The following is a 13,617-nucleotide window of genomic DNA, read 5'->3' as shown; positions in this document are numbered from 1 at the left end:
CCTCCCAAGTAGCTGGGACCACAGGCACCCGCCACAACACCTGGCTATTTTTTGGTTGCAGCCATCATTGTTGCTTGGTGGGCCTGGGCTGGATTTGAACCTGCCACCTTAGGTGTATGTGGCTGGTGTCTTAGCCACTTGAGCCACAGGCGCCGAGCCTAGTACCCTTTTTATTTGTTGGGTTTTTTTTTTTTTTTTAGATAAAGTCTAATTCTGTCACCCTGGGTAGAGTGCTATGGCATCATCCTAGCTCACAGAAACCTCAAATTCCTAGGCTCAAGCGATTCTCCTGCCTCAGCCTCCTGAGTAGCTGAGACTACAAGTGTGGGCTGCCATGCCTGGCTAATTTTCCTATTTTTAGTAGAGACAGGGTCTCAGTCTTGCTCTGGCTGGTCTCAAATTCCTGAACCCAAAGGATCCTTCTGCTTTGGCCTCCCAGAATGCTAGGACTACAGGTGGGAGACACCACACCTGGCCTCAGTATCCTTTGCTTCCTCAGCCTTTGATTTTAGTGTCCGCAGCCCACCTCCCAGCTTTGTCCTTTCTCTATCTTGGTCCTGTGTGAATTCATTTGTCCCATGGATGGTACAGAGCTCCAGACCTGAGTTCAGGTCCTACTCTTGCCACTGAGGGTGCTTTAGGATCCCATTTCCTTGGCCATAATTGCAGCAATGACAATTCTGGGCTAAGGATTAGGGGAATGGGTGAGCATGTGCTGGAACACAGGAAGAGCTTTGTAAGTGTTAACTCTGGTTTCTGGCTGATGAGAGCCTCAAATGGGCACTTCAGTGGCCTGAGGACCAATCCCCAGCAAGGCTGGTCCCTGCAAAGCAGCCAAGCTGATCCTCCATAGATGCTAGTCTGACCATGGCCTGGGCTTCCCACTGCTGTCAGGATCAGGGCCGGATTCTTGGTGGTGACCTGTGGGGCCTGCCTGGTCAGCCCTGCCTTCATCTCCAGTGTCACCATGGGTCTGTCTTTCCTGAATTCTTTGGTCTGCAGTCCTTGGAGCTTCTCTACTGGACCCTAACCCTGTCTTCTGCCTGGGCCTCTCTTGCCCCTACACCATCCCTGGGGACTCTCTAGGACCTCCAGGAGGCTGAGAATTTTCCTTGCAAATAGTCTATGTGACCTGCTCCCATGTTAGTTAGCATGAGTTAGCTTCAAGGTCTAGTATGGGTGTGAGGCCCAGAGACATTGAGAACTTTGTTGATGTCACCCACTTGTCAAGTGGCAGAGTTCAAACCCATGGCTGACTCCAGATCAGTGGTGCAGGTGGAACAGCTGGAAGCACACCTGGCTGGCTATCACCTCGTCTCAGGCCAACCTCAGGCCAGGTAGGCTCCTCTGTCCAGCGTGGTGTCTCACCCTCATCTTCCCACCTGTGCTCTGCTCAGTTGTGCCCAGCCCCTGTTCCTGCACTGGTCATAGTCTCTTCTGTCTTCCTACAGCTCCTGTGAAGGCTTTGCTCCCAGCGCCCATTTGTATGTGAGGACAGGAACTGCACACCTTATTTTTACGTCCTGACTCTAGTCCAGGTCCATACTAGGTGCTCAGTAAATGTTACCTGAGTGATTATTTGGTCGACATATTGGAAACAACTGTGTTGGTGCTCATGGGTCATTCAGCAAAAAAGTTTCGTTCAGTTTTGTTTCAGCATTCCATTTTAGGCTCCCTGGGGCCCAGATCCTTGAGAGCATAAGACTCCCCCAAGGCCCTGGCCTGGGACTGGTGTCCTGGGTTTCCAAAGTCTGCTTGTGGGCCAATATTCCCAGGCGCTCACCCATGCATAAGAGAAATCAGCAACATTTAATGATAAAATGAGGTGCTCCTCACTGCATGCTATCATGCCTTACAGGCCCAGCCTTGTTTAATCTTCAATAGCCCTGTGGGGTAGTCCTCTAGACCAGCCAGAGCAAGTGATTACCTCCAACTCACAGTTGAGGAAGCTAAGGGGCATACAGCTTAATTCCCTGGACTTATCTTCACCACCAACCCATATTCCCCTTCCAAATTAGTCAGACTTGACCTCCTTGACATAGGAAATGGTACATCTGTCCTGGAAAATTTTCATTCATTCATTTAACAAATGCCAACTAAGTGTGGGTCAGCGTTCTGGGTGAACAAGCATTCCCTCCTCTAGCCTCACTAGAGGCTGTTGCCATCATTCAGATGTGAGACCAGGGGATTTACAGGGACCCTGCAGTGTTAATCTAAGAGACCCCAGAATGCCTCTTTTCTTGGGAAACCTGGTAGAGGCCTGAGATTCAGGTGAGTGTTCCTTACTATGGGTCTCTGGCCTTCAAAGTCACCATGGATACAACTGAATACAAGATGACATCTCACTATCCACCCTCCATTGCCATGGGAGCATTGGGGGCAGAGTGGGACCTTGTCAGTCTGGAAATAAATTACATCCAGGGATGGTGTAGGGGCAAGAGAGGCCCTGGGAAATAAAGACCCTGAAGTGCAAGAGGTGTTCTGGGGGAGCTGACCTGAAGGGCAGACCCCTCAAAAGGATCTTCTTCTGTCTTTCCCTCCTAAAAATAATATTCTATAGAATAGGAAGGGCAGGAGAGATATGAAAAGGTCACCTGCTGTGCCAGCTAGCAATGTCACCAATTAGATTTATTTGGGTCACAAAACCATTACTTTAAAAAGCAAAGTAGGGCAATCTGAAAAAGTGGAAAAAACACACATTTCAGAGTAAGACAGATGTGGATTCCACTGTGATTCCTCTGCTGCTAGCTCAGTGTCTTAGAGAAATTACTAAATCTTTCAGGCTTGGTTTTCCCATCTGTAAAATTAGGATAATAATGCCTACCGAACAAGGATGCTGGGATTAGACATAATCCATTTATAAAGTACCAAGTCCAATGTCTGGCACACAGTAGGTGCTTGATAAAGGTGGCTCACATCTGTGTGAGCAGTGACAAGGAGATAATTGCTGAACTTCATCCTTGTTCCCCATACCAAGCCAGCCCTGGGGCACAATTCCTTCCACCTCAGAGTTGGCAGCCACTATTGCTCCTAAGTCTTAAGCCTTCCCCAGAGGCCCCAGTGGTTACGTCTCCCCAGTGCTGCTGGGACACCCCATTTCTGGGGTAAGCCTTAGCCCCCTCCCCCACTGAATGGAGACCATAGGCCCCTGGAAAGCAGACTTTTAGTAATTGGGAATCTGGAGCTGAGAGCTGAGGCCTGACTCCAAAGCCCTAGTCTGGGCTGGTCTGAGCCAGGCTCTGGGAAGCACTTTGGGGAGGGGCTTAAGGTCTCCATAGGGACGAGTACTTTGTCCTCAAATCTAGTGAGAGGGCTCGGCGCCTATAGCTTAACCGGCTAAGGCGCCAGCCACATACACCTAAGGTGGCGGTTTCGAATCCCCAGCCCGGACCCGCCAAAAAACAACAATGACGGCTGCAACCAAAAAATAGCCGGGCGTTGTGGCGGGCGCCTGTGGTCCCAGCTACTTGGGAGGCGGAGGCAGGAGACTCGCTTGAGCCCAGGAGTTGGAGGTTGCTGTGAGCTGTGATGCCACAGCACTCTACCCAGGGGGACAGCTTGAGGCTCTGTCTCAAAAAAAAAAAAAATCTAGTGAGAGACAGAGAAGTACGTGGATAAATCAAAGAATAACAGGCGCCAATAAATACGTGTCGTTGTTGAACGGGTTAATGGTGTGCACACATTTCTATAGGACCCAAAGGAGGCGCCTTAGCGTGTTGGAGGAGGGGAGGAAGGAGGGGGAGAAGACTTCTGAGGGGATCTTTGAGGCAGACCTTGAAGGATAGGAGTTTGGCAGTAGCCAACGGGCCTGGAGAGCGGGAACAGCATGGAGAGATGAAAAGGCGATGTGAGGAAACGGATATAAGAAGGCTCTGAATGGTAGTGTTAGTATTCCCTTGGGTATACGGGGCCCCAGCCCCCAGAGCAGCAAACAGTGCAAGGGACTGATCAGACAGACTCCTGACAGGCTACGGGACTGGCAGGTGGTGGGGGGCCTTCCCAGCGTGGCAGCCTCATCGGAGGGACAAGCCACCTCCTGCCTTCTCACCCTGTGCCCACCCGGGATCACAGCTGCGCCCACAGCCAGGACACAGCCCCTAGAGCACTCCGGGGGCGGACCCTGCCCGGTGACATCACTCACGGAGGCGGGGCTCCGATTGTGGGGCGGAGCCCTGAGCGAGGGGGGCGTGGCCTAGAGAGCGTGGAGGAGAAGACCGGAAGTCCTTCCGCCTCCGCCAGCCCTCGAGCTCCCTTCAGCCCCTCCGGTGCTCCGTGCGCAAGGTCGTGTCCCGGAAGTGAAGGGGCCATGTTGATGAGTGACCCCCGGGAGGGGTACCGGGCGAGAAGCGAGATCAGAGGAGTGCTAGCGCGCGCGCCAGCGGGTGAGTGAGGAAAGGAGTGAGGGCTGGCAGCGGTCGGCAATGGAGGGTTCACCGCGCCTCCCCGCAGGCCTGCTGCTGGCGCCCCCCATCTGGCTCTGGCCCAGGCTACCGGCCTGCGGCCTGGGGTCGCGCCCTGGGCCTCTCTGGGCTTTCCCTGGGAGGTCCCACTGTGTTCTCACCCCACCCCAATCTCTGGATCCTCCCAGTCCCCTGTCCCCCCGAACAGGCCTGCCCTAGTCTGGGGGTCTCCGCACCCCGGCTCGGCCCGGCCCCCTAGGGTCGGGGCAGGAAGCTACTTTGTAGTAACAGTCCTCGTTCTGGCAGTTGCCTTCTGTCTTAGCAACTGTGAATTTTCTGCATCTCTCCCACCAAGGGAGGCCCTTAGGGTCGAGGGGCATGCTTCTATAGTTAAGGAAAAGCACCAGGACAGGAGCTAGCTGTAGCTGGCACAGGAAGTTGGTAAGGACAGAGGCTAATGGACTTGGGCCCAAAGTCCAGATCATTTTTTCTAATCAAATATCTCCTCCACTCGGTATTATTTCTTTATTTCTGAAATAAAGGTGATCATTTCTGGGATGTTTTGAAAATTCTTTCTATCATGCAGCATATTTTTTGAGCCCCTGGTATGTGCTGCTGACAAAGTTCATGGGGAACTTTGCAAATGTTAACTCTTAGAATAGAGGCAGGCAGAATTGGGGTGGGGAGCCCAGCCCTCCCCATTACAGTTGTTCGCTTGTGGACAAGTTGCTTCCCTCTGGGAGATTCAGTTTCCTGCACATTAAAGTGGGGGAAGATGGGGTTGTTGATAGAATGAGGTAAGTTGTTACATGGGACAACTTAGAACGTACTTGTAATTCTGTCACTCTGGGAGGCTGAGGAAGGTGGATAGCCTGAGCCAGAGCAAGACCTTGACTCTAAAAATAGCTGGGTGTTGTGGTGGGCGCCTGTAGTCCCAGCTACTTGGGAGGCTGAGGCAAGAGAATCGCCTGAGTCCAAGAGTTTGAGGTTGCTGTGAACTATGATGCCACAGCACTCTACCAAGGCCTACAAAGTGAGACCCTGTTGCCAAAGGAAAAAAAAAAGAACATATTTGGTGTATCATAATCTTTCAATAAATGTTCACTATTATTATGAACCCTAGCCAACTTGTAGTTTCTCAGTTTAAATGTGATAATGAAGCATTTTACAAATGACAACACTCTGTGCTTGTGTAAGGGTTTATTGTTAAGGAAGGCAGTGGTAGTTAATGTATAATTAAATGTATGTTTATTGAGCCTTACAAACCTACATAATAGTTGTCCATAGAATATGTACCAAGTGCTGTTCTAAATATGTTCACATATATTAACTCATTTAATGCTTATACCTACCATATGGGCAAAGTAAGATGTATTTATTTTTTACTGAGACAGAATTTCACTTTGTCACCCTCAGTAGAGTGATATGGTATCACAGCTCACAGCAACCTCAGACTCTTGGGCTCAAGCGATTCTCTTGTCTCAGTCTCCCAAGTAGCTGGGACTATAGGTGTGAGTCACAATGCCCTATTATTTTTAGAGATGGAGTCTTGCTCTTGCTCAAGCTGGTGTTGAACCTGTGAGCTCAGGCAATCCACCTGTCTCAGCCTCCCAGAATGTTAGGATTAGCCACAGTGCCTGACCCCCCAAATAAGATTTTTATCCTCACTTTACAGAAGAGGGATTGAGACAAGCACGGAGAGGTTAGGAAAATTGTCTAAGGTAATGAAGCTCCCTAGTGGTGGTGCCAGGATTCAAGTATAGCTGAGTTTTTCTCTTCAACCACTGTAGACTACCCCTGGAGGTATAGTTGAGTTCTATTACAGATGCTTTACATGCATTATTTTCAAAATTGTCCTGTGTGGTAGGTACTATTACTGTACTATTGTCATTATCAATACCATCATTTTATAAACAAGGAAGCTGATGCTTTAATGATCTTATGAGTACTGGTGTGAATAACAACTATACTTTTCCAGCAGGGGGTGTCTGAGGCTGGAGCCTACTTCTAGCCCTGCTACTAAGTCATAGTGTGACCTTGGTGAGTGGGTCCTCTGAAACTTGGATTAAGAACCCCTAACCTGCATAGTCTACTGGACCTTCTGTCAGTTATTCTGATACTAGGCTTCTGTGTCTTCCCATCTGTTTATAGCGTGACGCTTAGCCCCTGCAAGTCCCCCATGGCTCCATGGAGCCGAGAGGCGGTGCTGAATCTCTATCGGGCTCTGTTGCGTCAAGGTCGAGAGCTTCGCTACACTGATCGAGACTTCTACCTTTCCACCATCCGCCGTGAGTTCCGGAAAAATCAGAAGCTAGAGGATCCTGAGGCCCGGGAGAGGCAGCTGGAGAAGGGCCTGGTGTTTCTTCACAGCAAACTGGGAGGGATTATTTAGGATCCTCTCCTTTCCCCTCCTACCCTAATTCCAAGGGAAGGAGGACAAAGGTGCCTTCTGTCAATACTCTTCTCTTCCATCCCCACCTTACAGATGCATTAAGAAGCCTCAGGTATGTAGACCCTTGCTCCCATAGATTTCGTTTTTTCTGTTGCAGGGACCAGAAAAGGGAGAACCTTTCTTTTTAGTGGCCAGAGGCCTTCCTTTAGTTACTAGAAATTGATGGAGTGGTAGGTGTGGTGTGCATCTGTTGTCCCAGATACTCAAGACGCTTCACTCTAAAAATGGAAATCAATGGAGGAAATACATAATATATTAAAAGAAGTGAGTTCTCTTATTAAGAAAAAATAGACCCTGGTTTTCAAGGTCTACCAGACAGAATTGCTATCAGCATTATATATTATAGTATGTTTTACATGTGAAATGGTAGAGAAGACATTGGTTAAAACCATTAGAGTTTGTACTCTTAAGTACATTCACTTATACTGTGGGTCAGATAACATTCCTCAGAACATAAGTATATTCTGTTACAATAGTACTAAGCAAGCCTAGTGTATAGGCTTCAGCGTTAAAGTGCATGGGTTCAAATCCTGGCACTCCTAATAATAGCTATGGGATTTGGGAAGTCACTAAACCTCCTGGACCTCCCATTTCCTCATCTGTCAGGTGGAAATACTCTTCAGGTTATTAGGAGAATTAATAAGGCACTACACACCCAGCACTTAGAGTGGTACTTGGTGAGTGGTATGTTAGCTCTCTTTACTGTCAGTGCCAGTGTCAAGTCCCACTGTAATGTGACGATTATATTTAATTCAGCAACCTTCCCAGATGACTGGCTTTGGGCATGGGATGAATATTATGGTGAATCAAATAACTCTTGTCTAGGGAGGAGATGACAGGAGTTTTTTTTTTTTTTTTTTGAGACACAGTCTAACTTTCACCCTTGGTTGAGTGCTATGATGTCATAGCTCACAGCAACCTCAAACTCTTGGGCTCATGCGGTACTCTTGCCTTGGCCTCCCAAGTAGCTGGGACTACAGGTGGCCGCCACAATGCCCAGCTATTTTTTATTTATTTATTTATTTTTATTAAATCATAGCTGTGTACATTAATGCAACTGCCCAGCTATTTTTAAAGATGGGGTCTTGCTCTTGCTCAGACTGGTCTCAAACTCATGAGCTGAAGTGCCTCAGCCTCTCAGAATGCTTTGGTTACAGGCATGAGTTTGTACTCATGTGCCCAGCCTGAGATGACAGGAATTAATTCCAGCAAGAGCAGCTCTATACTAGAGGATAGTATAAATACCTGGGAAGACAGTGATGAAAATGTAACTCTGCCTTGGGTAAGGTCATAGGAGGTGATCATAGGTGGCTATAGAAAAGAGGACATTTGAGGTCTACCCACAAATGAGAAATAGAAGCTTGCTGGGCAAGGGGGGCAAGAATAAGCCTGGAAGTAGAGACTCCATTTTGTAGTCTGGAAACTTAAGTCAGGTATGGCTAGAATGGCACCCACCTAAGGCACGTGGCCAGAGTTGAGGCTGGGCTGGGTTTGGAAGGACACTGAATCCCAGTTAAGGAGATTGTAATATCTGATTGCGGGCAGATCAGCTTTCTAAGCAGGGGAATGACATGGCTACATTTGTGCCTTGGAGGAGCATGCCAGTGGCACTGTGGAGAATAAATTGGTGCGAGATACTAGAGGCAGCAGATCTGGCCAGATGAGATTGAGGGGCTTAGGTGGTGGGAATGGCCGTATACAAATACGGTGTGTACAGCAGTGGGACTTGGTGCCAGTTGGCTGAGGCAGGAGGAGCAAGGCAATGTAAGGCCTGCCAGCTGGGTGGAAGATGCTCCTTTGAACTGGGAGAGGGAAAGCAGGAGGAGGAGCCTATGTAATGACTTTTGGTTCTTCTTAGCCACTTAGAGTTGGCAGACATGCCTTTGGTAGTACAGTGCCAGGACTGGGACAGTGCCCATGGAGCCTGCACAGGAAGGGAGGCAGATCTGGAAGGGAGTGAGTGAGCTACTTGAAATCTTTGTAGGTAGTGCCTGTGGCTCAAAGGAGTAGGCACCAGCCCCATATGCCAGAGGTGGTGGGTTCAAATCCAGCCCTGGCCAAAAACTGCAAAAAAACAAAAAAAGAAACTTTTGTATTCCTGGCTTTTGTTTGACTGTGAGTTGAGCTACACGTTGCCATCACCATGCCCTAAACAACAAAACACTCTCCCCACAAAATGCCAATAGTAGTTGGCATTAGTAGTTTATTTGTGCAACAGATATTTACTATGCATCAAACACTGGGTACCCTGGGGGATATAGTGATGAACGAGCCAAAATGTCCCCCAAGAAGCTTATGGTCTAGTGGTTGATAGAGAGGAGATGTGAACGAGGTAGGGTTGCGTGTTATTTGGGATCCCTGTAGATTAGTTCTCCTCGTTAGCATGTGCTCTGGTTCAAATCCTGGCCACACAAGTTACTGACACAGTGACCTTGGGCCAGTTCTAAACTTCTGCCTTGAATTCTTCACTTGTAAATCAAAGATAACAGTATTACTGACATCATGGGATTGTTGTGAGGATTAAGGGAATTAATGTGAATAAAATGCCCAGCACATAGTACAAATAGCTATGTTAGCTATTCTCATATGTACTTAAGCAAGACATGTTTATGAAAAAGCCTGTGACTTTTTCGAGTAAAAGAAGTTGGAATTTTCATAGTTTTATGCTATCATCCCAAGAAGCTACAAGACCTGCATTATTCATCATCCTTATTATATTGAGGTAGTGAGTATTTCTATTCCCATTTTTGTATCTAGAGAGATAGGTTAAATAACTTCCCTGAAATGTTGGCTGAGCCCAGATTCTCCATTCCCAGTCCTGCCTTCTGGGTCTGTTTTCCTTGTTTATTTTAGAGATGGGGTCTTACTCTGTGGCCTAGGCTAGAGTATAGTAGCACCACAGTCCTAGCTCACTATAGCCTTTTTTTTTTTTTTTTGAGACAGAGCCTCAAGCTGTCCCCCTGGGTAGAGTACTGTGGCATCACAGCTCACAGCAACCTCTAACTCCTGGGCTCAAGTGAGTCTCTTGCCTCAGCCTCCCAAGTAGCTGGGACCACAGGTGCCCACCACAACGTCCGGCTATTTTTTGACTGCAGCCATCATTGTTGTTTTGGCAGGCTCAGGTTGGATTCGAACCCGCCACCTTAGGTGTATGTGGCTGGCGCCTTAGCCACTTGAGCCACAGGCGCCGAGCCCTCACTGTAGCCTTGAACTTCTAGGCTCAAAGGATCCTCCTTCCTTACCCTCCCAAGTAGCTAGGACTACAGGTGCATGCCACCATGACTGGATAATTTTTTAATTTTTTTTTAACTTATTTATTCATTCAGTTAGCTAGTTAGAGATAGGGTCTTGCTCTATTGCCTGGGGTTGAGTGCAGTGGTGTCATCATAGCTTACTGAACTACAGTGTCTGGCATGTTTTTTTTAATTTTAACCATTTTACCACTTTTACATATACAGTTCAGTAGTTTTGTGTTTTTAGACAGAATCCTGCTTTGTCACACAGTAGAGTGGTGTAGTGTCATAGCTCATAGCAACCTCAAATTCTTGGGCTCAAGTGATCCCCTTGCCTCAGCCCCTGAGTAGCTGGGACTACTGGTGCCCACCACAATGCGCAGTTATTTTTAAAGGCAGGGTCTCTCTTGCTCAAGCAGGTCTTGAACTCATGAGCTCAGGAGATCACCTGCCTTGGCCTCCCAGAGTGCTAGGATTATAGGTGTGAGCCAGCGCGCCTGGCACTATTTAGTAGAATTAACTACATCCACATTATTGTGTAAGATCTCTAGAACTTTTTTTGTCTTGCAGATCCGAAATTCTATACCCATGAAAAAATAGCGTTCTTTCTCGGTTTTCTTGAGGAGTCAGGTCCCTCCCTCTTGTTTAGTGCAGTTCTTATCTCCTAGTAGCTACTGCTGCAGGCTAATGCCACAGAACATGGTTGGGGAATGTACCATGAAGAAGCAGTTTCACTTGGAACAAGTTGAATATACTTTAGAATAAGGACTATGTCTTCCTGTTGAACTTGCAGATGATCGCTCCTCTTCCAGGTCCTTGGATTGGGGTGGGGAGCTTAGTATATTTTGCACAAGCATAAGAAAAAGCTTTGAATAAGCCTGCTTAACTTAGTAGTTTTGATCTTGAGCCCAGGTTAGCATCAGGGTGACTTTTAGAGATCCTTAGCTCAGGGGGAAAGGTGGAAGGTACAGTGTTTCAGGCCTGTAATCCTAGAACTTTGGGAAGGATCATTTGAGGCCAGGAGTTCAAGACCAGCTTGGGCAACATAGCAGGACCCTGTCTCAAAAAAAAAATAAATCAATTAACCAGGCATGATGGTGTATACCTCTAGCCCCAGCTACTCTGGAGGCTGAGGCAGGAGAGTCACTTAGGCTCTGGAGTTTGAGGTTACAGTGATATATGATGACACTACTGCATTCTAGACTGGGCAACAGAGTGAGATCCTGCCTCAAAAAAAAAAAAAGAAAAAAAAAAAGCAAAACCAAAAAAGCAAAAGGTAGAATGTAACTCAGAGGACATGCCAAATTGCCTTCTGGAAGCTTTTGTCCTATGGATGGAAATCTTAAAAGACTTAATGATGGGCCATGTGTGTAGAGCACGTTTACTGTTTCAAAAGTTCATATACATTATTTTAGTAGATATTTTTTCCCCACGACAACCCTATGATTTGGGCCATGCAGGGATCATTATCCATTTTTCATAGCTGAGATGTTAAGTCACTCATTTGAGGTCCCCCCCTAATAAGTCAGGGTGCAAGGCAAGTACCTAATCTCAGGAATTCAACTCAAACCCAGGCCCTCTTCTTTTATGCCACACTACCACCTTTTCTTTCCAGTCTTCATTCAGAAGGGACAAAGACTGAATACCTAGGTAGGCCCCCTATGGCTTCTGCTTGCAGGGAGGAAGTGCCATTCTAGTCCTGCTGTAACGCGAAGTTCATTTAGAGGGCTCCTGCATCCAGTGGTTGTCCCTATTGTAAATACATCAGTAAAGGTTCTTGAGGTTTTTTTATTTTGTTTTGTTTTTTTGAGACAAGAGTCTCATTCTGTTGCCCAGGCTAGAGGGCTGTGGCATCAGCCTAGCTCACGGCAACCTCACATCCTGGGTTCAAATGATCCTCCTGCCTCAGTTTCCTGTGTAGCTGGGTCTACAGTTGCTCACCACCACATCTACTTAAATTTTTCTGTTCTTAATAAAGATGGGGTCTTGTTTTTTCTCAACTGGTTTTGAACTCTTGAGCTTGATCCTCCCGCTTCGGCCTCCCAGAGTGCTAGGATTATAGGCGTGAGACACTATGCCTGGCCAGTTTTCGAGTTTTTTTATTTATTTATTTTTTTTTTAGTTTTCGAGTTTTTAAGTGATAAAACAGGAGACATTGTCAGGTGTGGGGAAATGTGTAATGTTCTACTCTTTTCCTGATTGGGTTTCTCTACCTCAGCTGAGTTTGGTACGTCCCATTTCTGTCTCAGTGGACATTGGAGGGAGGATGGCTAGCATTTCTGCCTCACCCTGCCTATAAATGCAAATTTTAACTCTTCTTGGCCTTGCTTGCTGTGTGCATTTCAAGTAGGAATATACGTCATTTGGCCAAATAGTCTCTCATTATATCCCTAAACTGGAATTTTCTATTGACTGTAAATGGTGGAGAAAAGGAAAGGGTCCCAGGTGTGAACTCTAATAGGGGAAAATATATTTCTGGCCTTGGCAATGACTCAGTTAACTTAATTACTGGATTAAGTATAGTCAGAAATAATTTGTTTCCTTATCAGGGAGGTAGAGGCAGGGGCATGAGGTATGAAACTAGTAATACCCAATTGTGACATGGTATTAGAAGGAGTGTTATTTTATATTTGAAGATCCTCTTCCTGATCCTATCTCTTGATATCCTCCCATTCTGGAACTCAGAATGGTGAACAACTTTGTTTTTCCTTATGTGATTCCTGGTGTAGAGGACCTTGGATGTAGAAGATAGTAGCAGAGCTTAGAGTAGTATTCAGATCTGAACCCACTGCAAAAGGATTTGGGTTGCTGGAACTCACAGTACTTACTGGGGATTGGTGTGATGGGGAAGGCACGGTTCTTGAGGTCCCAGAGTAATAATGACTATGTTCTGTCTTCATTCTCAGGTGAGCAATGGCAGGCGCTGGTGAGCGCAAAGGCAAGAAGGATGACAATGGCATTGGCACAGCTATTGACTTTGTGCTTTCCAATGCCCGGCTGGTGCTGGGGGTGGGTGGAGCGGCCATGTTGGGCATCGCCACGCTGGCCGTTAAGCGGGTAAGTAAGTGGATGCAGCCAGGGCCAGAGTGGGATTGGTCAGGCAGCCTCTGTGAAGTGGTGCTCACCTGGAATGAGACTATGATATTTTTTTTTAGGCTTTGGGGTGGGGGTAAGGAAATGGAAAGGAAATAGAGGAAGTCAGGCAGGTATATGTCCTATGTCCTCTCTGTTCTAAGGTCTCTAATATGAGACCTTAAGAAGATTCAGTAAGTCTACATCTGAGACTCTGCCCTAAAGAAATTATTGGAGATACAAATAGAGAAATTTATCCCAGCAAGTAAAAAATTGCAAATAACCAAAATATCCTTCCTTGACTACCATGTTTAAAATAGCAGCAACCAGCTCGGTGCCTGTGGCTCAAGTGGCTAAGGTGCCAGCCATATACACCTGAGGTGGCAGGTTTGAATCCAGCCCGGGCCTGCCAAACAACAATGATGGCTGCAACCAAAAAATATCTGGGCGTTGTGGCAGG

General features: G+C 47.1%; 1 protein-coding gene across 2 annotated transcripts in view; it reads left to right on the top strand.

The window, feature by feature from the left end:
* Positions 1-4,194: 4,194 nt before the first annotated feature.
* Positions 4,195-13,617, top strand: part of MIEF1 (mitochondrial elongation factor 1) — a 14,811-nt gene continuing 5,388 nt past the window's right edge. The window contains exons 1-4 of one of the 2 annotated variants that reach the window (XM_023509263.1): positions 4,201-4,382; positions 6,382-6,440; positions 6,552-6,904; positions 12,992-13,142. In XM_023509263.1, the coding sequence (XP_023365031.1) occupies positions 12,999-13,142 (144 nt within the window). In that variant the 5' untranslated portion in view covers positions 4,201-4,382; positions 6,382-6,440; positions 6,552-6,904; positions 12,992-12,998. Of the gene's footprint in view, positions 4,383-6,381; positions 6,441-6,551; positions 6,905-12,991; positions 13,143-13,617 lie in introns of both variants that reach the window. The other variant, XM_012801132.2, reaches the window with a different exon arrangement.

The sequence above is a fragment of the Otolemur garnettii genome, unplaced genomic scaffold, assembly GCF_000181295.1.
Source record: "Otolemur garnettii isolate 467f Iridium unplaced genomic scaffold, OtoGar3 scaffold00007, whole genome shotgun sequence".
NCBI classification, from domain to species: domain Eukaryota; kingdom Metazoa; phylum Chordata; class Mammalia; order Primates; family Galagidae; genus Otolemur; species Otolemur garnettii.
Note: the sequence above shows the minus strand (reverse complement) of the source record. Positions and strands in the feature narration are given on the sequence as shown.